This window comes from Pteronotus mesoamericanus, unplaced genomic scaffold (assembly GCF_021234165.1).
Source record: "Pteronotus mesoamericanus isolate MK-2021 breed Mesoamerican mustached bat unplaced genomic scaffold, CSHL_Meso_final contig_20, whole genome shotgun sequence".
Lineage (NCBI taxonomy): Eukaryota > Metazoa > Chordata > Mammalia > Chiroptera > Mormoopidae > Pteronotus > Pteronotus mesoamericanus.
This window is the reverse complement of record NW_026555085.1, coordinates 62,206,480-62,228,222: the sequence shown is the minus strand read 5'-3', so window position 1 is coordinate 62,228,222 and position 21,743 is coordinate 62,206,480. Positions and strand designations below refer to the sequence as shown.

At 41.2% G+C, this 21,743-nt stretch overlaps 1 protein-coding gene across 1 annotated transcript in view; it reads right to left on the bottom strand.

Moving 5' to 3' along the window:
• The window catches only part of SOBP (sine oculis binding protein homolog), a 158,455-nt gene extending 138,274 nt beyond the window's left edge, over positions 1 to 20,181 (bottom strand). Inside the window, exons 1-3 of the mRNA XM_054569791.1 lie at positions 19,534 to 20,181; positions 6,609 to 6,747; positions 4,623 to 4,808 (exon numbers count right to left, since the gene is read on the bottom strand). Of these exons, the coding sequence (XP_054425766.1) occupies positions 4,623 to 4,808; positions 6,609 to 6,747; positions 19,534 to 19,629 (421 nt within the window). The 5' untranslated portion in view covers positions 19,630 to 20,181. The remainder of the gene's footprint in view (positions 1 to 4,622; positions 4,809 to 6,608; positions 6,748 to 19,533) is intronic.
• Between the last annotated feature and the right edge of the window lie 1,562 nt (positions 20,182 to 21,743).

Sequence of the window (21,743 nt, the reverse complement as noted above, 5' to 3'; positions counted from 1 at the left end):
AATGTCTTTGCTTCACCAGTCAACCTTGCCGGGCAGCAGGGCAGGCATAGTGCTTTGATGGAGACTCACTATAACACGGTTCTTCCCCGCCAAGCCCAAGTTCTCTACTGGCACGATCCTCTTTGCAGGAAGTCCCAAAGGGTTAAACCCATATTAAACTCTCTGATATGAGAAGAATTACAGCAAGGTACAATATAATTAACCTGAGTTGTCTTTCAAAACTCTTGCTGATAGACATTCTGCCACTTCAGCCTATGCTCATGCTGTGATTTTTAAAATTAGCAAAGAAAGGTTTTCATGTTCGTTCAAACTACAAGGATAAAGGAATCTTAGCATAAAAAGAGTTGGTTAATATTTCCAATTATATTCTAATATTATTCTTATAACAGTGTTTTGGGGTTTTTTGTTTTTTGTTTTTTTAATGGCTGCTCTGTATGGCAAAGCCTTATTTTATCCACTTCCTAGAGTCTGCAAAAAAGTCTGTGATTCTTATTTAAGGATCATGGTAATTCCCTGCAAGGCTTGAAAAGGGGGGGAAAAACCAGCAAAATCAGGGCTATTATCCTGTGTTTATAACAAGTCTATTACCATAGTAACAACTGTGATGTCACAAACCCTACACCAAGGGCCAAATTCTGTCTCTGAGCGGTGAAGGGCAGCTTAGCTTCGGAAATTGGATGAAATCAGGTGCAAACATGTGGCCAAAAGAGGGTCAATGCTTCTGGTAATCACCAAAGCCCAGGGAGTTCCCTTTCTCTCAGGAAAAGGGGGACAGGAACAAAAAAAAAACAGTTTCTCCCGGCACAGAAGTAAGCTACACCCACACTTCTGTATGCAGCTGTGCAAAGGGAGAGTGGAAATCCAAGAGCGTGTGGTATCACCATGTTCCCAATCACGAGTATTCCACTGGGCCTACTGCTTGCCAGACATGGATGGGGTCCAGGGGCGAGCCCGCCTGAGCACATGGAACATGCTTTAAAACCAGCACCTGGCTAGACAGAGCCCTCCGGTACCTCGGGGAAGCAGCCGCTTGCCCCATGATGGTGCACTGTTAAACCAAATCAGGGTTTGAACCCCTACTGGGCCATCTCACCAGTCCACAGAACCACAGATTCTCAGCGTTAGAGAATCTGAACCTCCCAAAAGATGTGGACTTTTAAAAATAGGCTTTTGCAGGAACAAATTGCATCCCCTGTCACTGGGGAATCTGAAGTAGCAGATTAATAAGTACTCTTATAATAAGGTCTAGGGAAGTTTTGTACAAATATGCTGAAAGCACAACTTTATATTAAAAAGAGTACTGGATTAGGAGTCAGAAGACCTTAGTACTAGTCTTGGCTTGAATGCTTAGAAACCACATGACTTTGAGAAAGTCATCTGACCTATTTGAGCTTCAGTTTTTAATTTAATAATATCTAACATTCTATCTCCCAGGGTAACCGTAAAGAAAAATTAAATAAAATTGTAAGTATGAATGAGTTTCATAAACTGTAAAGGATTTAATACAAACATAGGTACTACTATTAGCATTTTAATATAGCCTGTTCATAATACAACAACAATAATTTGAACACTAGTAGTTACTTTCCTTCCAGGAATCCGAAGCATACATATAATCCTCACCTTCCTTACCCTGAGAGCTGGATGCCTGCATGACACAGTCAACTCTAAATTATTCAGGGGCCGATTATCGACGGACCTTTTGCTTCTAGCCATTCTACCATTTATTAGTTCCGCTCAGGAAGGCCATGTTAACCTGCATACGGCTACAGAACTGACAGTGAGTGCGCCTCAACTCCACTACCCTGAGTAACAGCCCTGGTAAAACTTTTAGCAAAAGAAAGAATTGAAATGATTAATTAGACAGAAGTCTTTAGATAATTTGTGGACTTCACATATCCACAGATAATGACTCACATAATTGTCTGGGAGACTGTGGTCAAGATCAGACATGTTGGGACTAATTTGGACAAGACAGTAGCGTTTTCTCAATGAACAACAAAGTAGCCCTCACTGTCTTATGTTTGTTCAACAGGCATTTGAATAGTATTCATTTATTCAACAAATATTGGTAGAACACCCACTATGTGTCAGAGCTTACCACATATCTTGAAAATGCCACTATTTTTCCTGCTCTTGTTGCTTCTCCTTACAATATTCCACAGCAGACCTTGGCAAAGCTCACAACATGACTCTTAGAAACTCTATTCACTTTCCAGATGCTATAAGACTTTTACCAATCTTACCCTAATGCAAAGGTTAACACACTATGGTCTATGGGCCAAACTAGGCACCCTGCCTTTTTTTTAAAATAAAGTTTGATTGGAACACAGCAATGACCATTTGTTTATGTATTATCTATGGCTGCTTTCCTGCTACCACAGCAGGGTTCAGCAGTGAAAAGAGAGAGCACAGCTCCAAAGCCTAAAATACTATCTGGCCCTGTATAGAAAAAGTTTGCTAATCCCTGAACTAGAGAATATGACTAAATCAAAACTCATCTCCCCTCTAAATTTGTGCTTAGGAACTAATAGAGTAAGGTCCTTGAAAACAGAGAATCTTTCTGATCTTTGTCTTGTCGTATAGGACCCTGGAGGAGGACTGAGCCAGGGTTAGAGCAGATACAGAATATTAAACATGTCCTACCCTCCATTTTGCTTCGAACAGATGAGCGCCTTGGAGTTGCATGGAAGACAGCATAAAACCGCTGGTGTTAGGTTACTCTGGCTTCTAATTCCGCAGAGCTCCTATGTCTAAGATTTCCAAGGCTCAATTTTTGGCCTCTATTCCTTTGCATATTTATTTCCTGATCTGATGTGGAATTAGAATTAAATAGGAGCTGTGTGCCTGAATTCCACGTGGCTGGCTCAGCAGGAGACTCCAGGGCAGGTTTTCTGGCATGCCAAACTCGAGTTAGCCTCAGCTATGCTAATTTCTAAAGCTGTTTGCTTTTGCTCAAATAAATCTTAGAAGGGAATTTGCATTTGGATGCACACCTTTTTATGCACAAATTATGTGCATGATAACACTAGGGCTGGCTACAAACAAAAAAAGAGGAAAAAACTAAATGGTTTTTGTATGGCAGGCACCATGTTAGGTAGCTTTGCTTACCTTTTCTCATCTCAGAGACATGGCAAATCCCCTGAAATGGAACTAGGACCCCCAATTTACAGATGGGGAAACTGAGAAGAAGAGAGCTTACGTAATTTCTCCATATTCACAGAGCTGATAAGTGACCATGCTCAGATTTGAACCAAAGCAGTCTGAACCTGAAAGCAGTGTTCTTTTCACTGAGTCCCGCTGCCTGAATAATACCCTCATCATCATCACCCCTCACCTAAGCCACTGGACACACACTCAGACATGAACCTTTCATTTATAATATTAGTCACCACTCTTCTTTTAAATTGGCCTATGCAAAATAGATCTTTGGCACTTGAAAGATAAATTTGGGCCTCTCTGGCTCACAAAACAATCACACAGAGAATGGGGCGTAAAAAAGGCAAACTTTATAAGACACACAAGTTATGTTAGCAGATACAGCTGACAAACACAATTACAAGTGACTTTGACAAGTAAATGGATTTTAGTGACATATCTGAGGACCTCAGAAGGAAAGAACACTTACTGTTAAAACGTATAGGCCAACGAGAGAATGTGCCCACACCATGAAAGAAAATGTTAGTAACACTTAGAATATGGTACAAATATGTCTATACCATAAGGCCAGGAATTTTCACCTACAAATATCTTCACTGTTAAGGAAACATAACCAAACACCTACCTTTCCTAAAAAAAATACAACCTTTAGCTTTAGGAAATTATAATAAATACTATTATGAAAACTCAGTATTTATCACTGTTCAATTCAATATACAAAAGAAATAAACCAGTGTAGCGAGTAAGTCTTCTAGCATACTTTACAGTACAATATTTTACAGCAACCCAGATACAATATTACGGAACTCCTCTCTCTCTATAGAACATATCTGAAACCTAGCTTGCATTATCACATCATGCTCTGCTCACTGCCATCTAATTGTCTGGAAATATAAAAGAACTGATTATATTTTCATGCAAGTGAAATTCAGATCTCCATTTTTTTAAAGCTCTCAAAGAGCTTTCTAAGAATTAGAAAGAACTCTATGGCAGAGATGGGTAATCTAGGTTGTTTCTTACGTGGATTGAGAAGAAGGAACATTGAGGAAAACCCTACCGCACACCCTTTACAAAACTGCCCCTTCCTCTTGACTCTCAGAGGAGCCCTGGCCCTGAGACACCACCAACCATGCTCACTTTTTTTCTTGCTAACCAGTAAGTGTAGATCTTATTTTTTTTTAATTATTTCATTCTTTTTTATTTTTAACAGGTAATACCAGAGAAGGAAAGTAAATTTTTGTAGCCAATGGTAGAAAAAGTTTATTGTAGGTTGAAAGCAATAGACTGGGGAATTTGCTTAGTATAGCAATACTGCTTTAAAGTAGCCATGCACTAACACTTCTCATCTACAAAGTTTCTAAAACAGTCTTTTCCAAAATTAACTGGTGCTTAAGATTATTTTTAAGATAGTTAAAACAACTTTCTGTAAGTCGTTATTGTTGGAAACCCCAGTAATGACTTACCTGCTGGTGGCTTTATGAAAGGAGGCGGAATTAAAGGTACAATAATGGGCACATTGCCATGATCCTTTGACCCTGCAGGTGAGTCACTGAGTCCATTTCCTGTGGCAAGCCCTGAATAGCCTGTGCTTATATTGTATGGTGAAATAACACTGTCCTCAGGTAATTTTGGTTTTGGCAAAGAATTTTCTGCAAAAGAAAAATAATCATATTCAATATGACAAAAGAACTTATTTTCCTTATAACCACATTTTCTCAAGTAAAACAGCTGTGTAACAAAGTTTCCTTGCAAACCTTTAAAGACTTTTCCAGAACTCTACAGATCATCCGGGACTTTTCCAGGCTTGTTACCATAAATTTTCAATGGGTTTCTGTATAATTTGCCCCACTATGATAGCTAATATCCCAACTGTATCATGATGATGAATTTTAGCATGATAAAAGCCCATATAAGATTGAGAGGCAATTAACCTTTTCCATGTACGAAGTGATATATAGCGGGTATTGCTCTCTGTCTACCAGGGGGAAAGCTTAAAAAGTGCCCCCGCCCCCACCCAGCACTGTTAATTAGGTCCCAGTGTATTATAAATTTGGCTTATAATATAATCAAAAGAACCAACAGGAAAGAAACAAATGATTAGGGACAAAGCTATTGTTGCACGGGTAGACTCATTGAATTGACCCATTAATATCAATTAAAAATTAACAAAAATTAAACTAAAGAAAACTTACAATGATATGAACTTTGTGAATTACATCTTTGCATGTCAATCATTAAAAAAACTCAACCATAGAAAATAACTTTTTTACTCTAGTCATATATCCTGGCATTCCTATTCCCCAGAGGCAAAGATTATTACCTAGACCAAGTGTTTTAGGAGTTATTAGTTTATAGAATGTAAACTCACAACTTGTATTTTTCATTTACAATGAAATTGACACTATTGCTGTTAATGTGATATGTACAATTTCATAGCAAGCTTAACATAAAATTTGTCACATACGTTCAATTCCACATGCCTGCAGGACAGCTCAGTTACATTTCAAGGCTTGGCATATAAGAAGGAAAAGTGCTATCTTAGAGACTGGAAACAAAATGCATGAACAGGTAGTTTATGCCTATAGACTTTGAATGCAATGCATAAATACCGATCAAATTACCAGTGATGGCACACAATAAGTTTTAATCCACATTTTATTAAAGTGCCCCAAATGGGTTGCTTCTTCATACTCCTCTTCTTTTCTTGAACAAATATTCATCCCATATTTAGGTTCATAAGTTCAGTATCTATACCAATACCCACCAATGGGTCTACGCTCTGCTCATGAGATATCTGGAACTGTTACTATTGGTAGAATCAATGTTGATTCAGCTCTGTCGAGCCTCTAATTTCCACTCTCTAGCTAGGCTTTAAGGAACTTCTTATAGAATAATACAGGATCCAATCATCTACTACTTTCTTACTCCTCTACTTACCCTATCCACAGGCGTGGGGATGTGGGAAGGGTGAAAACTTCAAACACAAAACAGAAGAGGAATTTCATTTAGAATTCCCACCAAAACAATGGGGGAATTACCAAAGTAACCATGACACTCTCTTGCAACCTGAAAATCTAAACCTAGCATTTCACTTAACGAAGAGCACGAGTCCCCAACAATTCATGTAGCAAAGGCCTTAAGGAACTGGAAGTTAACAAACATTGCCCCTTTCTACAACTTCGTGGGTAGGACTACAGCTCTCAAGGTCCTCAGCCCTTGTCTCGCTAGCTCTCCCATTGCTGGAAGGAGATCAAGCTGTGTCTATTTTTGTTTTATGTTGTGCTCTTATATTCTGTAGAGTTCTGCTTGTGGGAAAGCACTACGGGGGATGTACATGCAAATCAACCATTGGCATAATCAACAGAATGAATCCCAAAGCAACTCAATTCTGGCAGGTTGAGATAGTTAATCCTTCTTGGCATGAACAAAGGGACCTTAAATGTCATTACCTTTGAGAACAGAAATGTGCTGCCGGCTCTCTCCATCTGTAGGGTAGCTCCTGAATTCAATATCTTCGCCATCTTTCAATTCAACCTTATCATAGCCATACCAGCCAAGAAGTTCATTCATGGTGTTTTCTGCAAAGTTCTGAAAGAGAAGCATAGGCTACTTACTTATATAATCAATAACTATTTAAAAAAATACATAAATCATATTCTGTTTGCACTACCCATTTACTGACCCTCCTCTCCTAGGGTCATGTTCATTTTTCAAATCATGTTCAAAAGCTGTAATGCATTTAAATCTCAGGATGATGCATCCAATTATGACAGGCCTTCAGACATTTGTGATTTAAAGATAATAAGGAAAAAGGTATTTGTCAGTTTTGCTTATGAACAGAAAGTCATTTTCGGCATATTCTTCTGCAAAGTTTATCCCACACTAACATTGAAATACTGAAAGGTAAAGCACAAAAACAGCCAAGAAAAGATTTTGAAAATGAAAATAATTAATTGCCTTTATGTGGCTCAGATTAATGTAAATTAGGACTGCTTTCTGATTTAGATGTGTTTTTAACATGACTCTTATCTCAGATAAAGCAAAATCTCAGCAAAGAAATTATTTGTCAGCCACTACCACATAGAAAGCTAAATAGGCCACAAGGGTCTCCCTTTTTGATTTTATCTTTTGCAAGAGTATTCTTTAAAAATCAATGCCTAATTTGCTTATAAGTTTTGTTAGTGACAGATTCTCCATGAAATCAACAGACACTGTGACTGTTTTCTGGCATGTAATATAAAAAGTACTAAGTACTTTAAGGTTACTAGTCATCCCAGATTTTCAATAATGTACGAAAACACTTTCTGAACTATAAATCCATATCTAAATGTAAGTATTGTTGTTGTTATTATAGATATCAAACTGTGAAAATAACAGATACACTTGATCAGATTTAAAGCCTTAATATCAGGTGACTATGTATTATGAATTTATTAACTGCTAGATCTGGAAGCAAGATGAAAAACTGTGTTTGTTCATGATCTTAATGATTGTGTGTGCCTTAAAGCATCTCTATTTGAAAAATTAGAGAGAAGAGTGGTGGTTACCAGGGAAATGGAGAGATATTGGTTAATGGGCACAAATCTCCAGTTATCAGATTAAAAAGTTTAGGGATCTAATGTACAGCATGGTGATTATAGCTAATTATACTGTATCACATATTTGAGTAGTGCTAAGAAAGTAGATCTTACATGTTTTGACCACAAAAAGAGATGGTTGACTCTGACAGAATAGAGATAGTAGCTAATGATTTTGGTGGTAATAATTTTGTAATATATAAATGTAGCAAATCAATCCCTTGTACACTTTAAAGTTACAGAGTTATGTGTCAATTATAGCTCAATAAAGCTGGAAAAAAAATTTAAATAAAAAGAAGGAACCTACACCACAGAGTAAGAGCTTAATGAATGTTTGTTGAATGAATTTTTAAAAACATCTCTATCTAGAAAACATCTCTTTTCTAGCCTAAGCCTGCTGGGCTGAGCTAGAAAAACCACATATTCTAACTTTCTCAGTGGCTCGAAAAATCTTTTCTCATTCTCCTTAGAAGCTGCCATTTCTAAATTACACTGGGATGTATAATTTATATAACTGAAACAAAGCACCCAAGCTAAACCAGAGTGCTCACAGCCTCAACGTGTGAGTTCCATGTTCTCTTAAATTTCATGACTTCAGATTTCAGCAGGATTGCATTTTTTTTTTAAAGATATTACTCTACTGACTCCACAAGAAAACAAACCTGGCATTTCAAACCACCCACAGGATGCTAGAGTTTGTGCTTTAGTGCCCACTTAAGCTTAGAGCTCCAACTGGGTCTATCTGTGCTGGTATAGTGCACAGGCAATTTTTGAAAATCTAACCAGGCTGATTCAGTGTTACCATCCACAAAGCCAGCAGTCATCCATATCAAGCTCTAGTGAGGCATTTATTCTCTCTGATGGCTGGTCATGTCCACATTAAATAGACATTCTTTTCATGAATGCACAAAGATGATATGATCAATATGTATAATAAGCTCAGCAACTTCTAGAATACCACTGAGGAGGACTCAGCTAGATGCTCCCCTACTCAATCAAGAGAGATCCCTTTAATGAGACATCAATCTCCCCTAACACCCAATTTCTTTCACTGAGCTCAGTGCCAGGGCTAGAAAATGACAGTCCCTAAGCACACAAATTGAGGTCCTCCATCAGTGGTCTGGCAGCAGAAATCTTCATGGATAAGGATTACACTTTGCATCAAAAAAAACCCCCAAAAAACAAAAACGAAAACAAAAACAATTTCAATAGTGTTAAAAGCCAAATTCAACCCATCCTATTGTTCTGCGTGCTGTTTGCCCCAGTCTCTAAGAGAACCATACCAAGACAGAAAATCTTGTGCATAATAACTCCTGGCCACCATATCCAATTTTCTATACCATTTGTATCTGGGCACCTCTGTCTCCGGTTCTGTCTAACCTCTGAAGTGACGCAAAAGCTACAGATGCACAATTCATGGAGTAACCTCCCAGCCAGCCTGTAGATTTGTTTGTTTTAGTCTAGCTGCAAATCCATTCAGTCTTTCAGAACCAAACCCAGGGATGGAATCCAGAAGTTTCAAACATTTGGTTAAAAACTGAAACATCAACTGTATTATTAACACCAAATTCACATTATTTAGGCATTGTAACTGCCTCACTCAGTTTATGGTTTGTGCTGAAAACTTAGACGCTTCATGGAACAATCAATATGAACTCGATCTATCCCATGATTTTCGAGTTACTATAAATGTCGGTGAATATAAACTCTAAAACATTCCCTTTCTTGCCATTGAGAATAAAATAAACTTCTTAATGTTTTAATATATGACTGCAAAAGTAGAAAACAAAAGGTTTATAAAATCTCAAGCCATAAATCTCAAACCTTTCATGAAGGCAAGAACAAGATGAAAGAAAGAGAAAACAAACACCAAAGTTTCTTATAGTGTAAGTACAAGAAATAGAATATTACCTCTGACTTATACACTATTGTATTAAGAAAGCAAAGAACCCCAATGAATAAATAATTTAAATTTTTAAATTTCTAGGTAGAATTTGATGCCAGATATCATATGGATGCATTATGATGCTAAACCAAAGGAAATGAAATATATTTTTGCAGTCATCATCCAAGAAACAACGTATTCTAGGAGAAACAAATTTAACGTTTATGGCCCATAAGGGTTTTAATTCCTTCTGGTAGAGATTTCCAACAGGTGGGGGTTTTTTTTTTCCAACTTTTTTTTACTGTTATCCTTTAAAACTTTTTCTACTAAAAGAATTATTCTTTTCCTGCATAAGTTTATGTCAGTTATGTTTTTTAAAAAGGCAAAGAAATAAAGGTATAAGAGTTAAAATACAGAGAGATTCTGAGGTAAGAATATTCAATAATAAGACAAGATACCACGCTAAGGGAAGCTGTAAAATTTGTTTCCCCCTAAATCTTCACCCACCATTTGTCTTGGAGACTTAGACTGGGAAACTGACATACAGCCTCTGAAAGTCCTTCCAAGCTCTGAGATTTTGTGAAACCAAAGAACTTCTACTTATATGAGAAATAAAATACCTTTTGCAAAGAAATATAATTATAGTGATCACACATCATAAATTTTACTAAACAGCCACTATTTCAAATATTTTATCATTGCTCCCATAAACCATCAAAATGTGCCAGAAACTTCAATATTCTGGCATCCGAATCACATTTCGCAGACTGCCTCTCGCCCTTGGAAGTGGCACAAAAATCCTCTCTCATACCATGTGGTCCAATTTGGGTTTGGAAAATAGGTCACTATAATTACAATGATAATGTCTAACGCTCTTATAGCACTTTATAGTGTTTCCACATCCTTTAACTCTCCTGTTCCTTTCAATAACCCGATGAATTAGGTATTTGATTTCCACAATAAACTTTTGCTGAACCTATGTAACATCCTCATTTTACAACAGAAATGAAAGTATCCAGAAGGTAAATGGCAGGCATGAGAGAACACCCAGTAAAGTCAGAATGAAAATACAGATTCTTATGCCAGGCCTCTTTCTGTTATAAATTCTGTAAGGTCCAATGTGTCAGCAATTCCAAAGAAGCTACCTCCTTGGACCAAAGACTGGCAAAAAATCATACCATAGGATGTCAATATCACATATGAAGAGCTTTCCAACAAGGGCATATTTACCTATGTTAAAACTTAGCTGTCTTTTCAGATTTGATCAGTGGGCCCTATGTTCCCTAATTGTTTGTTCCCTAATTGTTTGTAGTTGAAGTGGGGGTGCTCAAATTTATAATTAAAATATAACCATCTCATTTGGGCACTTTTTGACATCACATCTACCTCTAATTGCTTTGCACATCTAATACTTCACCCCGAAACCTCTTCCTGCCCTTCCCAGTCTCACTCTTCCACCTCCAGGACTCCTGAGGAAAGAAGAAAACCCTAACATTTGGTCTGAAAGTATAATATCTTCCTAAAGTTAAAAATAAGTCACAAAAAGATGGTGGAAAGTCAGGAAGTTTTATTCTTTCCCCAACCCTCGGAGTTCTTTCTATAATATTGGCAAAATTTATTTTTATTGGAACTTAATTCCCAGGACATTCATTAGACACTGTCTTTATTCAGCTGGAAGCATTGTACAAATGTCACAGTTCAATCTAATGATTTTTAATTAAACATTTTACCAATAAAGAGTTGGCTTCAAGGTGCTTTGAAAAATAACAATTATTACAAATTCTGAAAATACCTCAAACACAAGTATTTCAAAGTCTTCAAAAAGGATTAATAATTTTATTTTGAAAATAACAAACAGATTTTAAAATAGAGGTAGTTATCACTGATTTCTTTCATCCCAGGCCTTGCATAACTGAATGTCAATGTGTTTTCAACTTGTATCCTACCCCAGAGAACAGAAAGCTTTCAGTAATTGCACAACTATAAAAATTTTTTTTAAAGCTTTCAAAGAGCTCCCAATGACTTATTAAAATGAGGGAAAAGCCATGTCTTCCTTCTCCCTACAAACATTATTTCTATTTTCACTCTCAAATACACTGTAAGTTACTTGAGTGCAGAAACTTTTTATTTCATTTTATGTCTTACCTAGCATAATGCCTAGAACTTAAAACTTACTCATGAAATGTGCCAATCCATTTGAATGCATTCACAAACATAAAAAATGTATAAATACAGAGAAATTATCTAACAAAAATTTTTAAAACTGATTCTAAAAATAAGTATTTGCACATTAAAAACTTATATTATCCAGCGTTAATGAGCACTCTCCTAGCATCAGGAATTTAGGTTGATAAAACATTAAGAAAAGGTAATTTGATTCTATGCATTCAAAGCCTTAAAAATGTACATACCCCTTGATTCAGCATTATTTGTAGACATTATAAAAACTAGTCTAAGGAAATAGTGCAAAAATATGCAATGTTTAAGAACATTTATCTCAGTGTTATTTTTCTTAGAAACATACTATAATGCCAGACAATAAAAATCTGGTTAAATAAATTACAGCTTAGTCATGGAATGACTAACATGGAATACTATTTTGCACTAAAATATGTTGTAGATAAATTTTTACTGCCATAAAAGCTATTAACAATATATTAAGTTTTAAAAGGAAGGTAAGTACACTCTATAACACCATTTTTTAAAACTATATCTCATACATAGAAAAGGGCATGAAAAGAGGTACATCAAAATATTGACAGTGTGTCTGGGTGGGAAACTCATAGGCTTCGTTTTACTTTTTGTTTATTTTCACTGCTTATTCTACTACTTCCGTCATATCCATGTATTATTTTTGTAAAAATAAAAAATAGTTTTAAGCCCTGGCTGGAGTGGCTCAGTGGATTGAGGGCCGCCCCATGGACCAAAGGCTCACCGGTTGGATTCCCAATCTGGGCACACGCCTGGGTTGCGGGCCAAGTCCCTGGTGAGGGGCGTGCAAGAGGCAACCACACACTGATGTTTCTCTCCCTCCCCCCACCCCGCTCTCTAAAAATAAATAAAATCTTTAAAAATTGTTTTAATTAAAAATTAATTAACACATAATCTTCTCATAGACAACCATGTCAGCCATAGTCACAATACTAATGACAATAAAGATGTCAGTTATATTACTTAACTTCAAAACGTTCTGACACACATAATCCAAGAAAGTGGAGCATATGAGAAATACTTTCATAGGAAAAGGAAACCCCCAATCCTGAGCAATTTACAAGGCAGGAAAAAAAAATGCAAATATCTTGCTAGTTAAGGTTATTAATAATAAGATTATGGTTATTTTTAGAAAATATTTTATCTCCCTTTTCACCTCCATGTGTTCTAACTTCTGAGATAGATTTCTATTAAGTATTATTGGGCTCACTAATTGAGATTTTAAAAGGAGATGGGGGAAGATATCTGCAAAAGAGAAGCAGACTCTTTTATAGAAAGTAGGCATTGAACTTGATTAGAAAGAAGTCAGTTCCTAGCTCTATCCCCAGGTCTGGCTAAAGGCTGAGTCTAAATCTCTCTCTTAACACAGACCAAGTGGATGGATTTTATTTTATGGTTCTGCCAAGAAGATGGGAGGTACAATTTAAATAGTGTGAAAGAAATATTAGAGGAGCCCTTTACAGGTTACAAAGTGCTACTACATTCATGACCTCACTGGGTCAGAGGGTATCCTGGGGACTGGCCACTCCCCACAGATGAGCCGTCTGAGGGTCCTCCACATGCATGAAAGAATAAGAGTGGTCAGATCTGGATTCTTGATGCAGGCGTTACCCATTGAGCCCCGCTGTTTTAGCCTGAACTGCAACTTTTTAGCCGGCAATCCTTTGAAGGTGGTCACTGTGCATTTGGGTCATTTTGCAGCATTGTTCTCAACTCCAACACAATTACTAAAATTCAGTTTAAGGGCAGAGGACACGTTATAACACTAAAATCCAACCAGCCTGGAGCAGGCCTGAAGAGAAAGTCTTGTTCTCTTAGTGATATATTCTGAATTGGATGGTTGTATAACAGGCATATAAAACCAAAATCGTGTGCTTTTGCATATCAAATCTATTTTGTTTTATTGTCTTATTGTGACATAGGGCAGACAATTCTGTCCCCACATTTTAACCTTTGGCCAGGACATCAAATATCCTAAAAAGGTCATACAAATGCTGTGAAATTGCGGATACCAGCCCTCGGGCTAACATTGTGGCTGGCATGGCAGGTGTGCAGCTGCATGCAGCTGTGTCCTATCCCAGCTGCAGAACTGCCCTAAAAATCGCCAAGACTTGTTACATTGTTTCCCTGCATGTGCCAAAGCCACTAGCCTTAGAGCAGGACAGAGGTCCATAGCCCCTTGATTATATAAGAGATACTACGACCCATCAGTCTACAAATCCTAAAATATACATTCAGCAAATCCTGCTCACCCTACGCTTTCATGTCTGTTTACATGTTTCAACTGGCAGCTTCAAAAACAAAGTACTCTAGTTTTTTCCTCATTCTATCCTGTTACATCCCTTCTCTTTTAGGAAAATATTCAGTAATCTTATTAGCTTGAGAGTGCAAGTGTGGCTGACTTCCCATCCCACAAGTGGAAGGTTCAGACTTCAGAGATTTTTATATGACCTACCTTCTACTACTTTTAATGACTTTTTTTAAAAAAGAAGTATAAATACTCTTAATAAAAAGGGACTGATTCTTCCTTAGAAGATATAAAAATTCTGGTCCCTAACAAGACACTATATTTCCCTGGAACTCTTCTTTTTCAGTCACTTGCGCTCCCTGATATTTACACTTTTTGAGGCCCTGTTTTTTACTTTCCTTTAAAAACTCCTGCCTCTTGGTTTCTATGAGTCTGTCTTTCACACAAGGAGAGTAGGGCTTGGCTTCTCAGAGCAGTGCTTGGCAAGCAGAGAGGCAGGAAACGCAGAAGGGAATGAGTCTGTCAGACTCATTTTCTTCTAGTTCAAATGTTTATTTCAGATTTGGGAGGAAGTAGAGTGGTTCCTTTCCATTTCCTCGTCTCTGGAACCTGCGAGTTGTATAAGGCTTAGAGAATCTCACTCTACCACATATCGTCGTACTCACAGGTTCACAGATGGAGAGACTCTGTTCAGAAAACCTCCAGTTCGAACCGAGCAGAATTCATAGCTCTCCATGCCCTTCCAGGACCGTCTATCTCTTAAGAGTTTAGGAGCATTGAGCGAGACGATGGAAAGCAACGCAGAGAACAAGGCTGGTGGGCACAGGAACATCCTCTATCAGCTCCCAAGGGGCAAGGGCCATGTCTCGACTGACATTAGTCCCCAGTCCTGCCACGTGGCACACCTGAGGCCATTGCTCAGCCAGAGAGGTCTGACATAATTTGTGAATGCCACAATGTGCTCTGGTCCTGAGCCCACTTTTTAGATTCGCAAGACTTACCATGTCTGACACCAGGATGAAGTTTCAACAGCAAAACTTAAAATATACATGATAATGAGATGATTTCAACCCACGTCGACTTTTCTAATCCATACTCTGATTTCTCTACTTTTTTTTTTTTTTAAGCCAAGCTATTTATCTCTCTGCACTCAGCTCTGCAACTTGTTTTATCGTCTACGCAATTGACACAGGTCATTTTTAATGCCAAATGGAGACCATCAGAAACCAAACTAGAAAATCTTGCGGTGAGTTTACTACTAAACTCTAACAGATGTGACTGACTCTTATTGCAGGCATCAGGACTGAAGCATAATTTTAGGTACAAATTACTTACTGAGAATATTTATAGACAGAAAACTTCTTCAGCAAAAGAGGCCCTAGACATTTAACACAGATTATCTTGTAGTTTAGCAATTGATAAAGAAGCCAAACATTGTAAATGCATTAATTATGGTTTGTTTAGGAAAGTTCCCAGGGCAGAGTGCTTGATCTAATCACTTGGGTTTTGTCAGAGTTTTAAAAGATAAAAATCTGACTCATTATCTTTACTCATAGTTTAGATTTTTCTAGTTGCATTACTGTTTGATAACCACTAATTATGTTCACTAAGATCTATGTGCACAAAATGCATACCCTTAAGTGGACTATATTTACACTTATGCATCATTTACATTTACACATCCAATAGTACAAACTAGTTTTTATATGTTATCTACTGTGCTCTGGATGAACTCCTGAAACAAATCAACCCTTCCATATGTCTGAATTTCCTCCTAACATTCATTTATTATGATACTTGTGAGTTGACAGTATAATGAAGACATATTACATTAGATGCAATCACAATATTCACTTTAGAAACCAAAAGTAGTCAAAATATAAATTACATTTTAAAAAACTTCCTCTGTGTTGGTCACAAATTAAGTAATAAACACTAATTATGTATACAGTAATGAGTCTTTTTAATCAATTTTTTGTAAAAAAGAAAAAAACAAGATGAAGGAAGGAAGAAGGAAAGATAAAGAAACATTGTAAAGGTCATAATGAAACAAACATTTCTACTTGAAGATACTGTCACTAAAGCACACTATAAGCAAGTTATGCCAAGTCATGTACTTCTCACACACGAAATTATATTGTATCAAATTTAAATTTGTTACAACTGCATGTACATTAAACCAGTGATAACGAAAATGTAACTCAATATCTGATCTAGTGAAACAGCAACCAACATTAGCTCCCAGCCACATGAAGACAATCTCCAATGCCATTACTGGTGTCAGCTAAACCTCAGCCCGTTTGTCTTTTCCAGTCATTTCTAAATAAATATGTGACTATCTCAATTAGGAAATCTTGAAGGAAGTCTCTGGGAGGAGGTAATTTTGTTGCTCATTCTCAGTGTCCTGCATTTGCTGTACTTAAAATAGACACTTGTACCAATGTCCTTTCTATTACCCGAAGGGGAAAAAAAAATCACATACACACCAGTCCTTTTTCTTTCAGCTTGCAAAGAAGCAACTTGATCCAACCAATGTTGAAACCTGAGTAGGTCACTGTACACCATGATAAAATTCCCTAATCCCTGAGCCAAATCTCCCTGAGGGGGGCCTCCTCCTGATCCTCCACTTCCCAGGCTGACTTTTCCATTCGCTCTCTCCTCTTTCCCCCTTTCATTTCCCCTACCTTCAAGCCTTGATATGTGATCCGAGGTGGGGGCTCAAGTTTCCGTTTTTACAGCTTAGGCCGTGCTAGCTGTATACATTCCTTTCTTTCTGCTGGGCAGTGATTACTTACCAGGGCTTAGTTTACGCTGGTCCAGATGAAAGCCGTTCAGATGAAGGCAAACACAGCCAGGCAGCTCCAGCGGCACCGATATGAAGCTGCACAAGGCCACATTGTGTTCTTGGTGACATTTTGTTGCACATATTTTTTTTTTAATACAGGGCAACCAACTTGTTATGTTACTCTACACTTTAGATGGAGGGGTAATAACACCATAAGGTTTGGGGAGGGGTTTTATTGATGTGGTTATTAATATTAAAAGCAGAAAAATTTTAGTTAGTTCAAAAACACCCTTCCACCTTTTGTCTTTGAGAAATCACTTTTGAAATGAGTACTTTTAGTGCTATTATATTAGAGGAATGCCTACTAAACAATTCCACTAGAAATGGGATTTCATGACTCACTGACATGGTGTGCTTTGACATGACCGAAGATTTCGGCCAGGGGTATCCAACACATTGTTCCAAACCAAAGAGAAAATAACATGCTACAGGCAATTGAATTATTTGCTGGCTAAAACTTCTCATTTAATGCTACTATGTATTGAAATGATGAGGATTAAAACTTCAAATAGTAGGTGGTGATTTAGAAGAAAAATATTTTCAAAGAGGAAATTCTGTGCTGGGAGGTTAATTCCATACTTAGTCCTGTAGCATTGACTAAAAATTGTGTAATTTTTCCCTTCACACAATGTTGTTTTTGTTTCTTCCTCACCAGTTCAGACAAACATCTGTTATACTGTAGAAGGACAACTATCTCCCAAACCACGGAGTGCGCCCGCAGCCAAAGTCAACAACGCGAGCCCCAAGCATCGAGCACAGTCAGCCTTTATATCCAGCCGGGATAACATTTCACATGTTTTGATTAAAATTAGCTAATTTGTAATTCTAGAACCTATGAAACTTAAAAGCTGCCATCCATATAGATCACATTAGGCACTGTTTTAAAGGGCCAGAGCACACCGATTTCCTGGTGGCTTCAACTCTCTCCTCTTCCTCCAGCCCCAATTTAAAATAAAAATGGAAAAGTAATCTGGAAATGCAGGGCAAGAGGGAAGGGTAAGTGAGAAAGAACAGTTGCTGTACATTGTTTGAATTCTGCCCCCTTTGGAGGACAACTCCTAGTGGTCTCTGGCTTGTCCTCGTTCTCTCATGCTCTCTCTCTCTCTCATTCTCTCTCTCTCTCTCTCTCTCTCTCTCTCTGTCTCTCTTTGGCATCAATGGTGGTTTCCATCCCAAAGATGCCACTGATTTCCAAGACAAATCTTCCTGAAACTCTCCTAGGACTGATGCTGCACCTCATGCTTCCAAGCAGTAAGTTTCTCACCCAGAAATTAAGACTCTAATTCAAAAATTGAGATTGTGTGGGAATTTCCTGGGCGTCTACATCTAGTATATATTATCCAGGTGTCCCTCCCTAAATATGGGCTTCATACAAGGCTCTCCATTGTAATATTCTTGTTCTAATCAAGAAAACGTCAAAACGCGATAAATTCAACTTAGTTGCAGGCCATTTTCATCAAGTTTGTCTTTTCAATGCAAACTTAACCAAACAGACCAAGTCAGTTGGCAGTGTTAAGGATTCTAAGCAGAAGATGGAGACCGCTAATACAGACGCAGGATGAAAACTAAAGTCCCCTTAAATCTGCTACTTGTTTGTAACTCGAAGAAAAAAATAATAATAAATAAAAAATTTTTTTAAATTAAGAGAGACTCGTGAAATTACAAAATAAAACCCTCGCCGGGCAAAAGCTGCAAGTTCATGGAAAATAAGGGTTTGGAGGGAGGGGACGAGGGGAGTCCGGAGCTGAGCTGGGCTCTTGTGCAATCGCTCCAACCTGAACAGCTGGAGCGCCAGGCTGCTGCGCTCGCCACCGCTGGAGCACCGCTGGCCTGGCGGGGAGCCGGCCTCGCAGGAGCGGACTCCGGGCCGGCCTTCCCGAACAATGGACCGACGCTCTGCGAAGGCCGCCCCTCCGACAGCTAGCTTTCAGCAGGGCTGGCCCGGGTCTGCTGAACTGGGAAGTGAAGCATGCAAAGGCGAGAGGGAGGCGGGGGCAGCCTCGAGAAAGGAGCGGGCCAGGGCGGGCGAGGCGAGCCAGGCGTCAAAGCGGTACCCAGACCCGCGCCGCCCGGGCCGAGACTCTCCCTGGCACTGACAGCCTCTTCACACAGGCACAGCTGGCTACTGGAGGGGAAGCGGGATCGAGGAGCGGGGAGATGAGCCGGGGAGAAGGGTGGAATCCAGCGCGCCCGGGGTGCCTCGGCCCCACAGCTCCTAACTTTGGAGGGATCCGAGGGACGGTTCCCAAAGAAGCGGAAAAAAACTACACCGCCGACTAGGAAAGCCTCTTCGCCATGCCCGCCGCCACTTGGGCCCCCGGATCCCCTCCCCCTGAAATGCGCCTGTGCCAACCTGGGGTTTATAAGGTTAAATAGTATGTGGTTCTCCGGCCGTCCTCGCCCCCATCAAATTGGAGGTAGGCAAATACCGGGGATGCAGCCCGCGAGTTGGCCTCCGTGTTGCACCTGGAGGAGGAGCTGAAGCGTTTAGGGCTTTTCTACCGAAACTGACAAGCGCTCCCCTGTACCCCCCAAATCCATACAACGGCCCGAAGGGAGCGGGCGGAAGAAAGAGCTCTATCTCTCCAGCCCCGAAGTCCAAAAATACCTTCATTTCCTCATTGATCTCCCTTTTCACTGGGTGAGCCGGTTTCCTGCTCCTTTTATTTTCCGGAGGTCTCCCTTCTTTCTCCATTTCTGCCATGTTTTTGTGTCTGGTTTCTGTGGAGATGAAATGGCTGCTGCCGCCGGCGGCGGTGGTGGTGGCGGTGGTGGTAGTGGTGGTGGTGGTGGTGGTAGTGGCGGTGGAGGTGGAGGTGGTGCTGATGGTGGCAACGCTGGCGGAGGTAGCGGTGCTGGCGGGGCTGGGGCTGGGGCGGGGGGGGCAGGCGGGCGCCGGAGAAGCGGGGTCTCTTCTAGCGGCACAGAACGTCAGCAGCTGTCAGAGGGAAAGGTAGCTCGCGGAGTCTCGGGGATGCCGCCGCCGCCGCTCCAGCTCCCGCTGCCGCCGCCGCCGCCGCCAACGCCGCCGCTGCCGCCGCTGCCCCTGCCGCCGCTCCTTCCGCCGCTCCGGCCGCCGCCGCCGCCGCCGGGCTGCATCCTCGGGGCCCCGTGGAGTCGTCAGCCATCTTCTGTCCCTCTGTCCGTCTGCATGGGCGAGGGGAACGAGGGCCCGGCGCGGAGAGAGCTGCTCTGGGCGTGCGTGCGTGGATGTGTGTGTGTGCGCCCGGGAGAGCGCGCCAGCCCTGGCGCCCAGCGCCTCCCGCGAGCCGAGCCGGGGGGCGGGCCGGGCCGCGAGGGGAGGGGGCAGGGAGGGAGCTGGAGCCAGGAGGGGGCGGGAGGCAGGGGGGCGGTGGGGGGCCTAGGACAGCCCCCAGCTCCCGAGCGGGCGTGGCTTCCACCGTCACTGTGCACGCCGCTGCTGCGCGGCTCCGGGGGCTGCTCGCGGCCGCCTGGCTCATCCGCGGCGGACACCGGCGGGACGCGGCGCCCCTCGCGGCTGTCACCTCTGCGCGACGTCCCCCTCCCCGGGCCTCCTCCGACCCCAGCGGTTCCTCCAAGCTCCGTGCTGTGGGTCGGGTGGCCAGTCCCAGAAGCTGCTGAGGAAAAATGAATGGGGGTGAAGGGAGGAGGTTGATCGGTGGGAGGGGTGGGGGCCTGAGGTCGCTCTGCTAGCGGGCCGCCTTCCTACCCCGGGCACTGCCGACTGAGCTCGCCGCCTCCGATGGCAGGGCCGGGGTTGGGGGGAAGGAAACCACAGTCCTGACCTCCCCACAGCTGCCGGGATAGAGTGTGCCCCTGAGGGAGACCTCAGGGTGCCCTCAGGGCACGTGGAGGCTGGAGGTCCCAAGGAGAGGCCTCCGCACCCCTCTCGGCTGGTCCCCCGCACGGCGCGGGCTACGGCTGCGCTTGCAAGAAAGCTTTTGCCTTCAATGAACCACTTAGAAGTAGGACATCTGGACATTCAGCCCCTTTTTCTTTCTTTTTTTCCTTCTTTTCCCTCTAGTCTTTCCTTTCACCTTCCCCCCTTCCTTCCTCTTTCTCTCTCTCTCTCCCCTCTCTCCCTCTCTCCCTCTGTCTCTCACACACACACACACACACACACACACACACACACACACTAGTGTCTCAGCTTTACCCTGTGAACCCCGCACGCACCCTAGTCCCTATGCCCTGGGTTTTAACCCCCAAAACTGCGTGCTTCTGGGAGCGCAGGGTCCCGCGTTGAACCTAGCATTCTCTACTCGGGACGCCCGCACCACGTCCCGGATGCCCCCCGCCCGATTGCACTCTTTCCTCTCGACTTCTCTTCGCGCCTCTGCTCGCCCAAGCCTTGCCCCCTCTTTCTGCGCTCACGCGCCCCCTCTTTGGACCTCTCGATCCAAGCCTAGGGCCAGACTTGGATTGTATTTGTCCCTCTTCGGATTGAGGTATTGGCAGGAACGGTTTGGTGGGGCTTCCGTGAGACACGCGGCGCTGAACGCATATACACGCTGCGGAGGACACACTGACGTTCCCGGCTTCGCTTTCCTCCGCCGCGACACTTAGTAATTACCTGACACAAAGCGATATGGGGGTGTCCATTGTTCCGCAGCTTGTTAGTGTGCAGTGTTTCTTTTGAGAGCGGAGAACTTAAAATTGCACATTTTTTTTTACTTAAAAGATGGAATGAATTCGTTGTGGGGGGTTTGTGTTAGCTTTCCATTAAAATCTCAGTTTGGCCTGTCAAAAGAGGCTCATTCTGGGTATTGCATTGCCTAATTTGCATTTTAGCATTGCTTTCTTAAACGTCAAATTAGAGATATTTGGAAGCGCGCT